Source organism: Rosa chinensis, chromosome 5 (assembly GCF_002994745.2).
Source record: "Rosa chinensis cultivar Old Blush chromosome 5, RchiOBHm-V2, whole genome shotgun sequence".
Taxonomy (NCBI): domain Eukaryota; kingdom Viridiplantae; phylum Streptophyta; class Magnoliopsida; order Rosales; family Rosaceae; genus Rosa; species Rosa chinensis.
Window position 1 is genome coordinate 73895389 of NC_037092.1, and position 19786 is coordinate 73915174.

The 19786-nt window shown below is 43.6% G+C and overlaps 1 protein-coding gene and 1 pseudogene across 1 annotated transcript; one reads left to right on the forward strand and one right to left on the reverse strand.

The window, feature by feature from the left end:
• Positions 1-13042: 13042 nt before the first annotated feature.
• LOC112164027 lies at positions 13043-16930 on the forward strand. Its single transcript, XM_024300271.1, has 5 exons — positions 13043-13110; positions 14886-14973; positions 15640-15777; positions 15872-16774; positions 16865-16930. The coding sequence occupies exons 1-5, from the start codon at positions 13043-13045 to the stop codon at positions 16928-16930; spliced, it is 1263 nt and encodes a 420-aa protein (XP_024156039.1).
• A 307-nt stretch (positions 16931-17237) lies between these two features.
• LOC112165144 lies at positions 17238-18065 on the reverse strand (annotated as a pseudogene).
• Between the last annotated feature and the right edge of the window lie 1721 nt (positions 18066-19786).

A 19786-nucleotide genomic window follows, 5' to 3' on the forward strand; every position in this document is an offset into this window, starting at 1 on the left:
TGTTACTATTTGGTTACGAAATTCGCAATAACTAAACAAAAATTCCTTTCTTCTGCTGCTGATAGTGTTATTTTTTCAAGGTCCAAGAAAAGTATTTGTCTTTGATAAAGCTAAAATGGTGGCCCATAATATGCTCCTCCTGCCCAGTCAAGTGCCCCTCCCAGCTTCCCTCGCTTTACTATCTCTTTGTTTATACTCATGATCTTCTTCTACAACAAATCTGTATTTGGCTCTCGAATTGTACCCAAGATCCCTTTTGCAGTGAGATAATTCTCAACATCAGTTACCTAACTAGGGCGGGATTGCAATCTAGCTTTCAATCCCGGTGGTATGCCGGTGGGCTTGGTGTGTAGGCTTGGCTGAGAGCTGCTGAAGCGAGGCTAACCAAGATGTGTAGGCGAGGCTAGCTGTGAGCGTGCAGGCAAGGCTAGTTGTGAGCGTGCAGACAGACGCGCGCAAGGTATGTGTTGGTGCGGAGGTTAGCGAGGCTAACCAGGAAGATGGCTAGTGAGGCTAGTGTAGCTGGAAGGCTAGCGGACAGGCGCAGGGGCGTGCTGGGCTGCAGGGGCAGGCGAGGCTAATGGCAGAAGAAAATTTTCTTTTCTTTGGGTTTTTGGCTTTTTGGTTTCAAGGTTAGGGCTCGTGCTGATAACGTGTTTAAGGAAAATAGATTGCAAGAGGATTGTAGAGAGAATTGGTGTGTCTTTCATTGATAATACGATCCCTTATATATAAGGAGTAAAAGTACATAATCTTTGAGTACAAGGAATCCTATTCTAATTAGAACTAGGAATCTAGAACAATCTCTCCTATTATAATAATAAAAAGTAATCCTAGTTTGATAAGGTACACATGAACCGAATATCCTTCAACACTCCCTATAAATCCTTCTGTGTTGGCCCTTTATTAACTTTCTCATTTGTATTTCTTGTCATGTCTTACCCAACCCAATCATGTTTTGAAGCACATGAGCATGTGGAGATTTGTAGCTTTAGTAGTTAAAAATGTTTTGGTCTTGATTTCCTTGTTTCGTTTGGAAAGGAATTTTTGTTCCTGTATTGACAATCTTTGCAATTTACCTTAAAAAAAAAAAGGGGGGCTTGCACAAAATCAATTCGCCATTTCTTTTAACACTACTGTCTGTTCTACCTTAAGATTAAAACTGAAATGGGAAGTTCAAAATATTGAAGGTCTAAACATGATGACCATGGTTCTTTTTTTTTTTTTTTTTTTTTAATTAGGTGTTTTAGAAGTTAAACTTGTTTGACAAGTAGCATTCATAATTCTGTTACTAGCACTTCTATAGTTGAATATTGTTCACACCCACACACACAGAAAGGAAAAATGTAATTACCAAGGAACAAAAATAAATTTATTAAATTATCAACATAAACATATCAAATTCTTGATCCAATTGTTTACTTGTTACTATTTGGTTACAAAATTTGCAGTAACTAAACAAAAATTTCTTTCTTCGGATGCTGATAGTGCATTTTATTAAAGGCCCAAGAAAAGTATTTGTCTTTTTTTTTTTTTTAAAGGGGTTTGGAACCCAGCCTAACTGGGAGGCTCAGTCTCACGCCCGTTATTATTATTAATAGAAGAAGGATGATTGTACAGCGAGGGGGACATATTACCTACTCCTCAAGTACTAGTACAAGAATCCTCATAGAGTGCATCCTAGATAATCACAGGAATCTCATCCAACCAATAATCATCTAGGTAAGAAACACTAGCAAGATGCGCCAATCTATGGGCTACACCATTTGCTTCACGATAAATAGGTTGTAAAAAAAAGAAAAGGAATAGCATTTAGGAAAAGAAAAGTATTTGTCTTTTGAGAAAGCTAAAATGGCATCCCATAATATGCTCCTCTGCCCAATCAAGTGCCACTCTCAGCTTGGCTCCCTTTACCATCTCTTTGTTTCTACTCATGATCTTCTTCTACAGCACTCTATTTCAGCTGAACTTCCTTTCAAGCTTCAACTCTTGAATTCCATTTACACTTGGACTACCAGGTTTGATTTTCACATTCTGTTTTCTTTTTTGAATTTCATTGTAATATTTAGTAGTTGTGATAATTCATGATCCTACATTCCTACTACTTGATATTACCATATATCTGGACTTTCTTTTGGGTTAAATACTGTTTACTCCCTGAACTTTCAGGGAAAAAACAGTTCAGTCCCTGCCTTTTCAATTTCACATGTTTACTCCATCATCTCTCAATTTTGGACCAATATGTTCATTCCGTTAGCCTCCGTCGAAAAGCTTGGTTAACTAGATGACGTGGCAGTCTTTCCATGGTAAAATGTCTATTCTACCCTCAGTTCATTTTTTTCTTTTTCTTAATTTATTTTTTTATCTTTTTTTTAGTTTTTTGTTTGTCTCTTCTTCTTCCACCTTTCTAAAGCGATCAAATCAATCCGAAACACAAAACCTCTTTTTTTCTGAAAGCGTTCTACTCAGACAAAGAAAGAACCTCTGTTTTCTGGGCTTTGAATTTCAAGCTTTTGATCTGTTTCAATGGCGGCCAAGACTAAAGGAAAAGCAATAGGCATCGACCTTAGCACCTCTCTCCCCTTCTTCACCGACTCAATCTTCCTTACTTCCTCCTCTGAGACTCCTCAATGCCGTGCCCTCAATTCCTCACTTCCTCACTCTCTTCTTAAACTCCTATCCTCCCTTTCTCTTCCTTTCTCTTGCTACAGGTTTTCCGATTGCGGTGGACGAGTTGATATCCCCTTTGGTTGAGCGCCACACAATTTCGATAGCCATGGCCGGCTGGGACTTGTTGGCTTATGCTCAGACCAGGTCTGGAAAGACGGCTGCGTTTTGCTTCCCAATTTACAGCTTAAGGCCGATGCCGTAGTCCTTGACCTTGCCGGTGAAGGAGATGACAGATTTGGATTTCGGGGATGATCTAGGGAAGCACCCAAACCCTGGCAATTCCACGAGAGCAGCCTCATGGTTGTTCAAAGGATGGAATAGACCGACTTCTTTCTCTTCACGCGGTGGAAGGGTGGCGAGGGTGAGATGAGGGGCAATTGTGCAGCGGCAGAGAGAATAGGATAGGGCGGTGATGGCTGATGAGAAGGATTGGTGGATGTGAGATTGCGGTGGAGAGGATATGATAGGGTGGTGATGGGTGATGAGGAGGATTGGTGGATGTGAGGTTGCGGCGGAGATTAGTGTGTGTGAGGTGGGTGGAATAGGAGAACAGAGCATGTGAGAGAAACAGATGGTGGTGGGCGGTGGAGGTAAAGCCGTGCACGACGGTGGAAATTAGGAATATCCTAAAGGCAACACTAACCCAGTGTAGTTGAAAATATTATAATCGGTAAGTCAAAGGAGATGGTTAATCTGTGAGAAATGGACGGTGAGGAGCGGTTGTGGGAGGTGGAGGTAAATCCGTACAGGACTGTGGAATTTAGGAATATCCTAAAGGCGACTTCATTAATACTTTCTCCATGTATGGCGAAGTTGGAGGGGAGAGAGCCAGGAGAAGAAGAGATAAACAGAAAAAGAAAAAGAAATAAAAATAAAACAATAAATTAAGGGAAAAAACGGATGTGAGGGTATAATAGATATTTTGCTGTGGAAAGACTGCCACGTCATCTAGTTACGGAGCTTTTTGACGGAGAGTAACGGAATGGACTTATTGGTCCAAAATTGAGAGATGAGGGAGTAAACGTGTGAAATTGAAAAGGCAGAGACTGAACTGTTTTTTCTTTGAAAGTTCATGGAGTAAACAGTATTTAACCTTTTTTTTTTTTTTTTTTTTTTTCGAATCTGTACTCCTTTTCCCATTGTCAACTAATTTTTGTTGTTATTTATTCAACTAATTTCTTAGTTAGCTGCTGTTTCATAAAAATTTCTTTGATTCAATGAAATTTTAACTGACAGAAAGGAAAAAATAATGACTAGCATTATATGATTCACACAAGAAATAATATAGAAATTGATCAATTTAGTCCCAGCGGACATCTGAAACAATTGTAACAATATAGTGAATTAGCAAAATCATTGTATGACGATGATTCCAAAAGATCAAGAAATTGATCGATTGGTTTAGATTTTAAAAGTTCTAGATCAACAATTTAAACTGATTAAATTGATTAGGTGATTTTACGAATTCTCATTGCTGATAAGATAGATGATAAATGCATTGCAAATTAGTATGTAACATGTTGTGCAGTTCAAAGGGGTGTGGCATTTGTACCTCGTTGACTGTATGGAATAATTGGTGCTCGTTTTATGTCGGGATTGATTGACTGAACTTGTAGGATCATTAGTTTGAGCTAGGCTCATTATCTGCTTAAGATTTGCCAATATATCAAACTATGTATGATGCAAATTCAAACTAAGTATTTATAGTCCTTGCATGTTTAACCAGGGAAGCAACTAATATCGTTGCGGGTAATAGAGCCGTATTTGCTATTTCTTGATTACAATCCAATATGGCTGATGAATATAACAGTACTACTGTCAGCCTGAAGGCATTGGTGCACAAGGGAAGCAACAAAGTTATTTTCATAGAGCGTGGCAATGATTTTCTTGATGTTCTCTTTAGTTTCTTGACTTTCCCAATGGGAACAATCATCTAGCTTGGCAGTTGTACATACTAGTTGGTATTTCACTAGGTTTTGGCACTATCAGCTGGGACCCGTAGGAGTACCCAAGTACCAGGCCACGGGCCGGATTCACAACTCACCATGATGGTGCGCATCAGGGATGACACCCTAGACACAAAGGGGTTCGGACTTGACTGGCACAATCCATATAAATACACACCAGAAAGTTGATGTAGATACAAAAGGACAATGTGCGTCCCACATCGAAGATATGGGAAATCCCTTTCCCACGCTCGAGTATTAAGGCATCAACCCAACCACCTTTTACGGGTAATAACTCCTTTCTGATACTATTACTATGTTCATTTGTATATTGGTACCTTACTCTAGCATCGGAGAGGTATAAACCGTCCGGTACGGTTTATCCCTCTGACTTTGTGTTACTGATACAGGATTCAGGAGTTGGATCGGTACCCCGGTGGTACAGCATTCTGCGTGAGGTACCCGGAGAAAGCCACCACAAACATGGCGCGCTAGGTAGGAAGAAACGGCAGGAGGCAGAAATGTCGCTCGGGAGTTGATATTCACTCCTGGCACTTCATCGACAGGTATAGCAAGCGTCGGGGTTGTGAAGCATGGCCTGGGAGTCCTGGACCTACAAGGAGCAAAAAACCCACAGGTGTCGGACCAGTTAGCCCCAATCTCTGAGATGGAGGCAATGCGAGTTGAGGTCACAGCTTTCCGAGAGCAAGCCAGGATCGACCAGGAACAGCAAAGAATCGACAGGGAGACAAACCTCCTCTCATAGCAGAGATTACAGGAGTTCGAGGATGAGAACACAGCTCTCGCTCGGGCACTGGACTGATGACACTAGCATAATGAAGCACTCACCCAGGCCCTCGCCAGAGCTTCACAGGCAACAACTACTAAAGCAAATGCTGCCCCGGTTACAGGAGTGACTGGTATTGGACCAACACATCCACTGGTGCTGGCCAATGAGTCATCCACATACGGTAGATTTGTACCCAGAAAATCTAAGGCACACGCCACCACTGCCTTTGCCCCGGCTCCCTCAAATAGAGTCATGAGTAACCGACCTAAACACAGCACTACTCTTGCAGATGAGTAACTCCCTGCATGCCCTTTAGGAAGGGTGGAGGCAGCAGAGAACCGGGACACTTGGAGTCCCTTGAGAACATTCAAGGACCGGCCGGGTCCTTTTACCCCGAAGGTTAGAGGTGCCATACGCTCGAATGCGTCGAAGACACTAAAGATTTACTACACGGGAATTGGAGACCCGTACCAACATCTACAAGCTTTCCGTTCGCAAACAAGTGCTAAGGGGTATACGAATGAGGTGTGTTGCAACATGTTCCAGGAGATCTTATCTGGCGAGGCTTTGAGCTGGTTCTATGAGCTACCGGTTGGTTCTGTAGGGAACTTCAAGGAACTCGCAGACAAATTCGTAGCTCGATTCATCCTACGTACCGATGGGATAAACACTCCAAAAGGGCTGCTGAAGGTGCAGCAAGGAGAAAACGAAACATTGAAATCTTTTGTTAACCGGTGGCAAGCGGCTATCGCTAAGTGCTGGGACCTCAACAAAGAGCTGGCTGAGTTGGCTTTCAGGAGAGGCCTAAGACCCGGGGACTTCTTATACGGGATCAATCATCATCCTCCGGCTAGCTACGATGAGCTGATGGCCACAGCCATCAGACACGCCCAAGCCGAATATGAAACGCACGGGGATAACATCATATCAGAAGGCAGGTCCAACCCGACCCCAGTGGTTAGGAATGAGCCAAGAAAGAGGGAATGGGTCCAGGATATGGGACGATCACCCTATAATTCAAGCAAGAAGACCAGGGAGTCCTCATCCAGGTCTGGGGGGTACTCCAGTACTCAGTTCCACCGAGAAGACCGAGCACAACAGAACCCTAATACACCACCTCCTCCCATGTATGAGGTATTCACTTTCCTAAACGCTTCGTAGGAAACTATTTGGAACAAGAACAAAGATGAAATACCGGGACCACCACCCAGGAAATTCCCAAAGAGCAAGCTCACACAACAGGATACCGGTAGGTTCTGTACGTACCACGAAGATGCCGGGCACAACACCAACCATTGCATGGCTTTAAAGAACACGATCGAGTTGCTTATTCAAAAGGGCAAGCTTCAGCGATACCTACCAGCTAAGGATATAGGAACCATCGACATATATGGCCGGATCCTCACGATCCATGGTGGAGGCCCGAAGGATTTACCTCCCTAGAGGAGGAAGCGAAGCTCCAGTTTTGGTCACCCTGAAGTTTTCAATTTCCACAGCACCCAGCAGTAAGGGGGCGCGACTAGCTGGAAGTTGATCACCTTCTTGGAAGAGGAGGAAGCCAACCTTAAAATGCAGCATGATGACCCCTTTTTGATCACGCTCCAAATGGACCACTACATTACTTCTCCGGTACTCGTAGACACCGGGGCTTCTGTTAGTGTGTTATTCCGCGATGCGTACAAAGTATTAAATAGGGGACGGTCCAAGTTGTCACAAGACAATGAACCTCTTATCAGTTTCTCGGGCGATATCGTCTAGCCACTGGGATCAGATTACTTATCGATCACGGTGGGAGAAAGTCCAAACTGTTCAACCATCAAAACAGAGTTCATAGTGGTAGACTGTCCTTCGTCTTATAATGCTATCTTAGGGTGGTCGGCACTCTGGCGTTTAAAGACATTCATTGCAGGCCATTTTCTCATGATAAAAGTGCCAACCCCAGTGGGAATAGCGACCATACGGGGCGATCAGGCTGCGGCAAGGCAACGCTATTCTTTAATGGTATCTCGGGGTAAAGGAAAGTCGGAAATGTTGCCTATAGCTACCAACCTTCTCACAGACAGGTACGAGGACCCCAAAGATGATACAGACTCTGACGAAGCACAGCCCGGTGCCGTGGAGGACATCGAGGAAGTCGTGTTATCCGAAGAATTCCCAGACAGAATTGTCAAAATAGGTACCAAGTTGGCCCCAGCTATCAGAGAAAATCTAATCTCGTTCCTCCGCTCTAATACATAAGCTTTTGCTTGGTTATACGAGAACATGCCCGGTATACCAACTGACATAGCCATGCACAGCCTTAGCATTGTTCCCTTCTCAACGTCGGTAAGACAGAAGCGCAGATCCTTCACACATGATAAATACCGGGCTATCCAGGTTGAAGTGAAGAAGTTGATGGCCATCAACTTTGTCAAGGAGGTAACATATCCCCGGTGGTTAGCCAACGTGGTCATGGTACCAAAGAAAGCGTTGGGATCATGGCGTATGTGTGTAGACCATACCAATCTCAATCGGGTATGCCCTAAGGACAGCTTCCTTTTCCCACGAATTGACCAATTAATCGACTCCACCGCTGGGTACCGGTTACTCAGCTTTATGGATGCATTCAGCAGGTACAATCAGATTTGGATGAACCCCGTAGACTAGGAACACACTGCTTTCACCACCGACCAAGGTCTCTATTGTTACTAGGTCATGCCTTTCGGACTGAAAAATGCAGGTGCCACTTATCAACGACTTGTCAACTCCATGTTTGTAGATGTCATCGGTACTATCATAGAAGTATACGTGGACGATATGCTAGTCAAAAGCCTAACCGCCGCAGACCACGTAACTAACTTATCAATTGTCTTTGCCATCATATTACGCAACGGTATGAGGCCTAACCCACAGAAGTGCATTTTTGGGGTGGAAGTAAAGAAGTTCCTCGGGTACATCATTAGCCACAGGGAAAATCGAGGCTAACCCAGAGAAGGTGCGGGCTGTATTAAACATGATGTCCCTCACCTACCGGAACGAGGTCCAATCCCTTACGGGTAAGGTGGCCGCTCTGTCAAGGTTCATTTCAAGACTCACGAACAAGTGTACTCCTTTCTTCAAGTTACTAAGGACCCAACATGTCGAGGTAATAGCCTGGACCGCCGAGCACGAAGCTGTTTTTCTCAGCCTAAAGGCATACTTGGCAGCAGTTCCTCTGCTGTACAAACCTGTTCCCAGAGAAATGCTTTACATATATCTCGCGGCATCTTCGACCTCAGTAAGCTCCGATATGATCAGGCGGGATTCCGATTGCCAGTACCCGGTGTACTACACTGGAAAAGGTTACACCGGTGCAGAATCAAGGTACCCGGACATTGAGAAGGTAGCATTGGCCCTCCTGGTGTCTGTCCGGAAGCTCAGACACTACTTCTAGGCACACTCAATCACCATTTTCACTAATCACCCATTGGGACAGGTTTTGCAGAAACCAGAGACATCGGGAAGGTTAATTAAATGGGCCATCGAATTGGGAGAGTTCGACATCAAGTACGAGCCCCGGACAACTATTAAGGGCCAGGCAGCAGCAGATTTCATTTCTGAACTTATTCCCCCTCACGATCCACCTATGGGAACACCTGAACCACCAGCCCCAAGCCCACAACCACCAGGCACTTGGCGATTGTACGTTGACAGCGCATCTAACAGGAAGACAAGTGGTGCCGGTATTTTGTTAATCAGCTCAGAGGATCAGGTCTATGAGTACGCCCTCAAGTTTACCGTCAAGGCATCCAACAACGCCACCGAGTACGAGGCACTCATAGCGGGTCTACAGATCGCCCGGGAAATGGGCGACTAGCACCTTCATATCTTCAGTGATTCCTAGTTGGTTGTGAATCAGGTCAGCGGTAACTTCGAGGCAAAGGATCCCCACATGTCCTCTTACCAGGCCCTAACCCGGGCATTAGTTCAGAGATTTACCTCCTACATCATCACTCAAATACCAAGAGCAAAAAATGACAAAGCAGATGCCCTTGCGAAGCTTGTGGCAACTTCTCCAAGTCCTGCATACGGGGCTACCAAGGTCGAAATACTGGACAAGCCTAGTACTTCTAAAACAGTGTCAGAAATATTTATGGTGGACCACACTGCTTCCTAGATGGATCCAATCTTAAAGTACATGGTTGACGGTTTGGCCCCGGACGACAAGGTTGAGGCCAGGAAACTCCAGTTAAGGTCAGCTCGCTACACAATCATGGATGGAAAATTGTACATAAGAGGCCATTGCTTCCCAACCTCAAGTGCGTGACACTAGAGGACGGCCACAAGAAAATGAAAGACATACACGCTGGTGTATGCGGCAGCCATGCAGGGGCCCGGTCTCTTACATATAAGACCCTAAGGGCTGGATACTTTTGGCCAACCATGTCGGCCCTAGCTCAAACAATATCAAGCTCTTGCCACAAGTGCCAAATGTATGCCAACATTCCAAGGGCACCATCTATTGCCCTCTCCATACTCCTCGCACCTTGGCCTTTCTGCCAGTAGGGCCTAGACCTAATCGGTAAGCTTTCCACAGCAGTGGGACAATTCAAGTATGCCATTGTAGCCGTTGACTGCTAAACAAAGTGGGTAGAAGCAGTACCCCTCGTCGCTATCACCACGAAGAAAGTCAAGAACTTCTTATGGAAAAACATTTACTATAGATTCAGAGTCCCAGACACCATAGTCACAGACAACAGCACCCAGTTTGACAACGAGGAACTCAGGACTTACACCGAGAACTTGGGCACTAGAATCCTCTTCGCGTCCCCAGCTTACCTCCAGACCAATGGTCAAGTTGAAGCTGTCAACAAAATAATCAAGAAGATACTAAAAAAGAAGCTCGACGACGCCAAGGTCCTTTGGGCTTCTAAGCTCCCGGAAGTATTATGGCCGATCAGGACCACGGCCACAGAGGCTACCGGAGAAACTCCCTTTTGCATGGCTTTTAGATCTGAGGCGGTCCTCCCTATCGAAACGCAAATGCTGAGTACACGGATCGAGTACTTTGACGTGGGTACTAACGCAGAGGGCCTCCAACTCGATGCGGATTTGCTCGAAGAACGAAGGGATGTAGCGTACATGCATAATCTCGCAAACAAGCGGCAAATTGCTAGCTACTATGATGCAAAGGTGCAGTCCCGGACACTGAAGTTGGGGGACTGGGTAATGAAGCAGGTGTACCCGGAACCCCAGGGCCTAGATCCTTCATGGACGGGCCCTTACGAGATCATTGAGGTGGTAGGCCCTGCTACCTTATACATCAGGGACATGGACGGGGTGGTCTCACAGCACCCGTGGAACACACAATGTCTTCATTACTATTACAAATAGCTCCCAGAGCATCTTGACCTAGCTTTTTGCTTTTGACCATCCAGCTATGGCAAGCTACTCATCAGGTACTTATTTTGTATTAACCACCATGTGGTACTCAAATGGAAAAATGAATTATTCAGACCATTTCTTGCATTTTTTTTTAGTTACCGGGCCATCCTGAGCAAATAGCTTTACTATCGGTTACTCTATTCCAGTAATAAGTAATGGAGACATAAAAGCTTAGACGAAGGCATAAAAAAAGAACAAGAAATTTTAATTCCTTTTAAATTCCCATTCGAGTTGCAAAAATCATCATTCACAAAAAGTCTGGACTACCAGGCAAATGAATTAATGAGGTAACCTCGTTACTGGCTCATTAGGCCATTGTTCGAAATGAGGACAATTACTACAAAGTGAAACAAAAAATAATATATAAAAAAAGCTACTTGTCAGCAGCGGTACTTTAGGACCCTCTGGCACCTCCCTTGGATGCCGCTTCCTATTGTTTCTTCCTCTTAAGAGCACCTCGTTTGAACTTGACCTCATCCATGTACCCGGCTGCTACCCATTCCTGATACTTGAGGACAATGGCCTTGTCTTGATCGTTCAACAGCATCTCCACCAATTTATTCGAAGCCTTCAACTCCTCCACTGCTTCACGCCTCTCTTCAGGAACTCGGCTCTCCAGGAACTCGACCTTGGCCCTCCAGCTGTTGGCGTTCTCATCAGCATCTCGGAGAGGTTCTATCTCCTTCTTCAGCTCCCCGACCAGACCTTCGAGCTCCGGGATCTTCTTTTTCAGCTCTTCCAGCTTCTCAACCTTGGCGGTTAAGGAGGACACTTCCCTCTTCAGCGAGTCCCACTCCTTCTCCAATTTCCCATTCTCCTCGTGGAGATATTTGACCTGCCCGGAGAGGCCGCTCACCTCCTCCTTCAGCTTGGTATCCTCCTCACTTGCATCGATGGCATAGACATTATACATCACCTGTATAAGGTAAAGGTATCATTAACACTTGAAAAAAAAAAAATGAACAAGTACAATTGACGACCACGTACCCGCATCATTGATTCCCTCGCCAGCTTCCTGTTCTCTTGAGGAGTATTGTCCTTGGCCCGGATACTGTCGGGATTGATGTCCTTCAGGTCCCCAAGCATCGACCTCACAAACCTTTCGTCAGCCACCCCGTACTCCGATAGCAGCTACTTGATCGGTTTTTTTGGGATGACAGGTACCGCCGGGGATAGCAAACTCAGGGACTTTGTGGACTATAGGGAAACTTGGTGACCTTTTTTGTCCTTCTTCACGTCGGCCCTCACGTCCTGCCCTATGTAGGTAACCTCGACGTTGTCACCGCTGCGATGACGGTGCCGGTGAATCCTTTTCCTCGTCTCCCCTGGGAGTAGCACTCCCTCACTGCCAAGAGACCCGCTCGATAGTGAAGCTTGGGACCTTCTAGTTCTTTTTGACTTCTCCAGGCTTACAATCTTAACAGCAGTCTCAGGCCCGAAGAGACCCTCTCGCTTCTCTATCTGGGCATTGGGGTCCGGTTCCCCACACCCTTCGTCTGGTATCTCCAATAAAATGTCCTTAATGGAAGTCCTAGTCATCTTGCCCTCCAGGTCCACATCGATCTTCAGAGCCTCTTGTCCCTGGTTCAGCAACCTATCCATCAGCTTTAGATCATCCATCTTATCTTCTTCCTTGCTTTTTCTGGGTTTCCTCTTCGGTAGTTTGACTGCAAGACAAACAAAATCTCGTTCAGGTCTATAAGAAAAAAAAAAAAAAAAGGAAATTTTACACACCTAACGGGTATTTCCTCACCGGGGACTCTTCCTAAACCCAACCTATCAAGTATCGGGTATCGGATGAATCTATAGGAGCTTCATCCCTCTGTATCAACCCAAACGGCATACACCCTGGCAATACGCTTCCTCTCCACCTCCTATAGCACATACATCTGGTCCCAGATAGTTTGAAAGGTTCCCGTAACCTGCCATTGCCTATTCTTTATCTGCCATCTACCCCCAGCAAGAAACACCTTATTCTTCCACTTCTTGCTTTGAGACGTTGGTAGATCGGTAACGAGAGGCTCATAGTCCTGAGCGTTAAAAGTCACGGTACCTCCGTACTTCTTGGAGTAGGCCACCTGGTACACTGCTCGATATTCGTTTATCGTTGGCCAACCTTGTTCACACAGGTCCCACATTGCCAACATACTGAGTAGTTGTCGCCATGCATTCGGGGTTAGTTGACTCGGAGACAAGTTAAGCATCCTTAGCAGGTACTGCACTGGCTTCGATAATGGCAGCAACAACCTCTGATGCAAGCCAACTCTCTGGGACCAAGAGGTCTAAGCTCAACCTGGTTAGGTATCCCCCACCTTAACCTAACGGAAGTTATTTCTTTCATGGTCATGCTCCTGCCCAGTTCATCACATGTCGTCCCATCCACCAGCGTGTACCTACGCAGTGGCACGCCTTCAGGAATCGCTACTGTCACCTCTCCGGTCCCCGGACAACCTCCACTTCCCTCACTTCTTTCACTACCCTCGCTTCCCTCACTTCCTGAACTCTCTGATACCACTCCGATTGACGAAGCAGTCTCCTCTCCCCGGTGCCCCCGTGGGTACCACTACTGTCTAGATAGGCATCTTTGGCCTGCTTCGCCTGCCTCTCTGAGGCTTGGTACGATGACTCTCACCCCCCCCCCCCCCCCCGCGCGAGTGTAGCTCTTGTTTCTGATTCCATCCTACTAGCCTACAGGTACCCTACTCTTGAAGTCTACCTGGAATCAGAATAAGGAGAGTCAGCCCAGAGACCCAAATCTAGGGCTCCGTTGTAGTGTGCATCACTCCCCACTACTATGAACCCAGAAAACAGAAACCCAGAAAATCTATTTTTCCTACAAAAATATACCACTTCTATCACAAAATCAACACCTAGAGAACAAAGAACACCACAACCAACAGTGCAAAACCAAACACAAACCAGAAAACTCAAATGACGAGAAACCTCATAAACCAAGCAAAAACCACCCAGATTTTCTACGAGGAGAGGAACAAATTTTTACCTCTTCGAAATAAGGTCGCTTGGCCGGTTTCACTCTCCGCCTAAGATCAGTTCAGTCGATCATCACTTTCCTTCTCCACAGGGGTAGCACTAGAGAATCGTAAAGAAAATTTTTGACTGAGTTTCTCCACAGCAGTCGAAGATTGAAGAAGAGGAACAGAGGTTTTCCCTCTTAAATTTTAACTCTTGCGAAATCACAACCTTCGACAGCGAAGGGTCTCCAATCGTCAGATCCTGCCATGTGTCCCACTATCTCCCTTCACTCCTTGGTTACTCAAACCGTCAGGGTCGAAGTGACGGGCATTTATTACCCCAATTTGGATTCTACGAGACACGTGCCTTGCATGCACCAGCAACCCCATCGTACCTGTTGCTCAAGCCCTCTTTCTACCCTAACAGGTATTAGAGGCTCAAGCCCTCTTTGAAACCCCACGAGTATTAGACGTTCATAATCCCTTCCAACCCCATTGGGTACCTGAAGTTTTCTTCAACCCTAACGGGTTACATCGGGAGGACTGTAGACTTGATACCTGCAGCGCCACCCGCTCAAGACATCTCTTGCACGTGAACTTGGGGACTCCCTATAGGCACATCAGTGCCAAACCTTGTGACTAAAAATTATCAAGTTCCCACCCAAGAAATATCTTGAACGGGAACTTAGGGGACTTGTACATATTGTTGGTATTTCACTAGGTTTTGGCACTATCAGCTGGGACCCGTAGGAGTACCCAAGTACCAGGCCAAGGGCCGGATTCACAACCCACCATGATGGTGCACGTCAGGGATGACACCCTAGACACAAAGGGGTTCGGACTTGATCGGCACAATCCATATAAATACACACCAGAAAGCTGATATAGCTACAAAGGGACAATGTGCGTCCCACATTGAAGATATGGGAAATCCCTTTCCCACGTTCGAGTATTAAGGCATCAACCCAACCACCTTTTAAGGGTAATAACTCCTTTCTGATACTATTACTATGTTCATTTGCATATTGGTACCTTACTCTAGCATCGAAGAGGTATAAACCGTCCGATACGGTTTATCCCTCTGACGTTGTGTTACTGATACAGGATTCAGGAGTTGGATCGGTACCTCAGTGGTACAGCATTCTACGTGAGGTACCCTGAGAAAGCCACCAGAAATAGCAGTTATTACTCAGTAGAATCAATACTAGTGCAAATTTGGTGCATGAAAAATTTATATGCAAGGGTTAAGAATATTGATGTTCAGTAGTTTCACATTGAGGTGTGTAGAGACAAATTGTTAAGTCCTCGTAATGCGGCTGAATCTCATTGTAAGGACCTCAAATTGAAAATTGACATTGGTGAGTCCATACAGTACTTTCTGTGCCCATATTGGAATTGCTTAGGTGTCTCCAAAGATAAGTCGATTCAGAGGTAATTTATTATGTATAAAGGCACTCGTTGTGATAACCGTGGAAAAGCATGGATAGGGAGTATCACCTTTCCTATTCATCCTCCCCTGCTGATCAAAACAAGGGTTTTTTTTTTTTTTTTTGATCAAAAGAAACTTCACTAATAATGAAGACATTACAATGATTTGTGGAACAAAAGTCTGCAAGAGCATTGATACAGTTACTTTTGCAAAGTAATTGACCCAACTAGACTTCACACTGAAAATCCATACTGACAGACTGTTGGAGCCAAGAAGACCCCGACTCCAAACAAAGTAAAGGCTGACTAACTTTTAATGCCTCTTTTGCTAAATGGTGAGCAACTTTGTTAGCTTCTCATTTCACAAAATGGCAACTACAAAAAGGAAAAGATTGAATTAAAGACTTAACTTCGTCAATTCTTTGTAAAGGGATTAGCCAAACTCATAGTTACTGATGATTTACAAGTATTGCCCCCATTAAGCGGTACAAGCTTTTCTTTCTTTACCAAGCTTGGAGTCACGGATGGAAACATTACTAAAGAGATATTTAATATAGGTGTTAGTGAGGTAACTCAATGTTCTCTGCCAATTTTTTTTTTTTTTTTTACAACTGTCACTGTGTTGCATTGCTGTTCATTTCTGACCTTATATCTTTTTCCAGGTCTTGAATTTGCTTATCTGCTCATTTGTGTCAAAGACACCATTGACCGAAACTCTACTTAAGCATCAACCAGAACCAAATTTTAGCACTGAAATAGTTGATCAAGGAACATGTATTGAACCTCAAATGGCAGGGGAGACTATGATTGAGGAAGAAGAAAAGATTTCAGTGAAGCCTATGGTTAGTACACCAAGGAAGATGGTTCATTATGCAGAAGCATGGGACTATTTTGTTAATTTACCCTTCAGTTTCCTGACTCTTCCACGTGGATTCACATCAAAACAGATGCAAGGCTCTTCTTCAAAAGAAACCATTGTGGAAGAAGAAAAGATTTTTGTGAAGCTTAAGGTCAGCAAATCAAGGAAGATAGTTTGTTTTGCAGAAGCAGAGGAAGATTTTGTCAATTTACTCTTTAGTTTCCTGACTATTCCACTCGGATTCATATCAAAACAGATGCGGGATTCTTCTTGGAAAGGATGTATTGATCAGTTGTACAAGAGTGTCCAAGATCTTGATAATGAGCGATACTTAAAGTCAAATGACCACAAGAATGTTCCACTAAGTCCCAAAATTTTTCCTGGTTTTTCCTACAACAACCATATTTGGGGAATTCAGGAAGGCAAGGCCTCATATAACTATGTTTATTGTCGTCCTAACGGTGTAGAGGATATGTTGCTTACTGAAAAAACCCTCATCCCTTCTCAGGTGATGTATACATTCCATCTCAAATTGGTGAGTAATATAAGTTCTCAAGGATTTTTGAAAGGACCGACCATGTTCACAGTAATTGACCAGCTGATTGTAAGGCCTATATCTCCCATCTTCGGCTTTTCCATTTTAAATGAGTTGAAGGTACCTTTGGATGACATAAAGGAGGAAATAGTACAAGTTGGCAAGGGGGAGGTGAGTTATTGTTTTAATGATTTTCAAAGAACTTGTATTAACACAATCCTTGCTATTAAAATTGTCTCTTCTGTTGTTTGCTTGTTGTAGGTTTTGCGTCTACTGGTGGCATCTATTGCTGGCAATTCTGCTTTAACTGATGTTTTTATAAGGTAGCCCAAGAAAGAACAGCAAAGAGATTTTCGTTATCTGATTACACAAGGATGATGCTTAGGTTTCTACAAACTGGAATCTCTGAGATGAATATGTAGTGTGCTTTGCATTTTCTTATGTTCTTTGAGCTATGGCCTCCATTGAAGGTTGCCTTTTGGTTACTTATAGCCTAAGCATAGTGCTGCACTTGGGCTAGTGTGGAGGTGGAACAGGTTTGTCAATATGCTAAATTTGTAATGCACGCTTTCTATAACTTAGCCAAGTTTACGTCTACATAAACACATTATAAAGTATCAATGTCCATTAGAATCACAACAAATTGTACAATTTATGTCTCTTACGTTCTCAACCTCACTTTCCGGGAACAAAGTTTGTTGCGTATGACCAAGCATTGTTGTTAACAGGGTCAGCCAAGTGGTCAGCGAGGTTTTCAATTGGTCCCTTTCCGGTGACAATGGCTTGCACGAAAAGCCCGAACATAGAAAACATGGCTAATCTCCCATTCTTTAGCTCCTTCACCCTAAGTTTTGCAAATGCCTCTAGATCTTCAGCAAGTCCTAATGGGTCAAAGCACCTTCCAGGGTACAATGGGTCTACCACCTTACCTGGTATGTAGCCCAAATTGCCAAAATGCTTTGGGCATGGACTAAGCTCAGGTTTTCTAAGTAATCTAACCCACCCTCGCTAAATATCTAGGCTCCAGTCTAACAGCTTAGCCGAACTTGACTCCATTGCGGGCTAGGAGTTTGGGGAAAACACTTCCCAAGTTGCCGAGCATGGCCTATATGGAATGGATGACCTCAAGCTCACAGTTTTTGGCAAAATCTTGGGATTTGCTAATAGCCCAGTAGTGTCCCAACCGTAATCCCTAGGAAACATTCCGGTGAGGTCAGATGGGGCCTCACCGGAGAATGGGACCAAGTACTGAACAGGTCTGCACCGTACCATGGGCTGCCAGATGATACAGTTTTGGACTTGACTGCGATTTTGCGCATGGTGACTCGGCCCTCACCAAGGAGATTAGATATGGAGGAACTGAGCTTCACAGCTTGGCCACCTAGAAAAGGGGAGGAGAGAGCCATTGCTGAAGAAGCCATTTGAGAAAGAAAAAAAAATGAAACTGTAATGAGTGTTTTTATCTCATAGATAATGCTGAAGGCTTCTTGTTTATGTTTTGAAAAATGTTGGTAGGTATATATAGAGGTTTGGTAAAGGGGTCATTATCTTTCCCAGATCTTCATCTATTTTCTCATTGGTGAAAATGAAATTTAAAGATTTCTCCATACATCTCCTCCCTTAACCTCATTATATCCCTGCCAGTTGGATTCGCAGATTCACTAGATAATGAGTTTTGGGTTTTATATGCTTTCATTTCCAGCCAATAGTACTCTCTGCAATATGAGATTATGAGAGGACTGACTTGCTTCATTTCCAGTTGGCCTCATATGCTCCACTAGTTCTCCATTGACGGGAAAAAGAAAAGGGGGAGAAAAATATAAATCAGTTGTTGAATCATGTTGGATATTTTATTTGCCTTTATATCTTAGGCTCTTAGCCAATAGACTTTCCCACTTGATCTTTGGTTGAGAATTTGAAAAAAGAAAAAAAAAAAAAAAAAAAAAAACTAGGATATGCTAATCCAACAAAGAGAAGGGTCATTACTCTATTGAGTCCATTCTATATTTGCAGCCTAAATTCAACGGCCCAATTACAACTTTTGGTACTTGTAGTTTGGACTTTGGGCCAAGCTTTTGAATCCAGCTTATTACCTATTTCAATTATCTACTAAATACTTTATTACTCTCACTCAAGTACCCTAACCTAAACAATAATCAGAGTCTTAGGTTTTCAGAGAAATCAGAATCTACAATGCCGCTAAGAGTGGGGTGGCTGAGATCTATTGGTAAGTTATAATTCCAACATTGTAAATGTCATGGGTTCAATTCTCATAGGCTAAGGGTTTTTTTTTTTTTTTTTTTTTTAAGAAAATAAATCTACAATGCCGCTAGCTTCTTGTTCGTTAAGTAGTTGCTTTTTTTTCTTCCCCTAGACCAAAGAATATGTAGTTGCTTTTGTGCATAACCAAAAAGAAAAAAGCACTTCTTCCCTTTTGAAAACCTAAAATGGTGCCCCATGACATGGATGATCGACCTTTCCAGACTCATGGTCTTGTTTTTCTTCTTCTTCTTCAACTTGTATTGCTATCAGCTAAACTACCTCTCATCATTTCTTGGGAAATTTCATCCAAAAAAGGTTTGATCTTCACATTCCATTCTTCTTTTTTTGAAATGTCATTGTGATTTAAAGATGTTCACCTTGTTTGAATTGCTGCTTGATATCCCAGTATTTGGAGTTAAATTGTTACTCATTGTGATCTAGAAATCATGTTGTTTAGTTTTCTCATGGCTTATCAACAGAAGGAGAGTAGTAGTGTAGAAGCTATATGGAAAAGGACCACTTGGTAATGCAGCTGTGTTTTATTTATCATTAGCTTCATGATCAAATTCTCCTGAGCATGTAACTACCTGAATTTTCTTACGAAATGAAATTCTTTGTATTTATTGGCATAGCATTTGATTGTCAAGCCCCTTGAGCTAGAATACGATTAGAAAAGAGTGGTCATGGTAGCTGAAAAGCAATACTGGTTTGCATGTTCATACTGAAATTACTGTTATTAATCTCCATATTGATTCAGGATCAGAGTGTAATATTAAGCAAGCTCTGCCTATTTTATGAACACTTAATTCTGCATACTCTATCCCTCTTTTGTGGTGGTTGTTTTGAGTTTACATGCTCCTTGGTTTTGTGTTTAAGCAGGGCGGCAACTTAACATCCGAGTGGAGTTAAGAGGCTTTGGTT

Excerpts from the sequence above, each read along its gene's own strand:
- LOC112164027 (XM_024300271.1), top strand. The coding sequence starts at position 13,043 with ATGGCAGCAACAACCTCTGATGCAAGCCAACTCTCTGGGACCAAGAGG. Across the intron at positions 14,974-15,639 it reads GAAATAGCAGTTATTACTCA|GGATTAGCCAAACTCATAGT; the intron begins GTAGAATCAATA and ends TTCTTTGTAAAG. Across the intron at positions 15,778-15,871 it reads TTAATATAGGTGTTAGTGAG|GTCTTGAATTTGCTTATCTG; the intron begins GTAACTCAATGT and ends ATCTTTTTCCAG.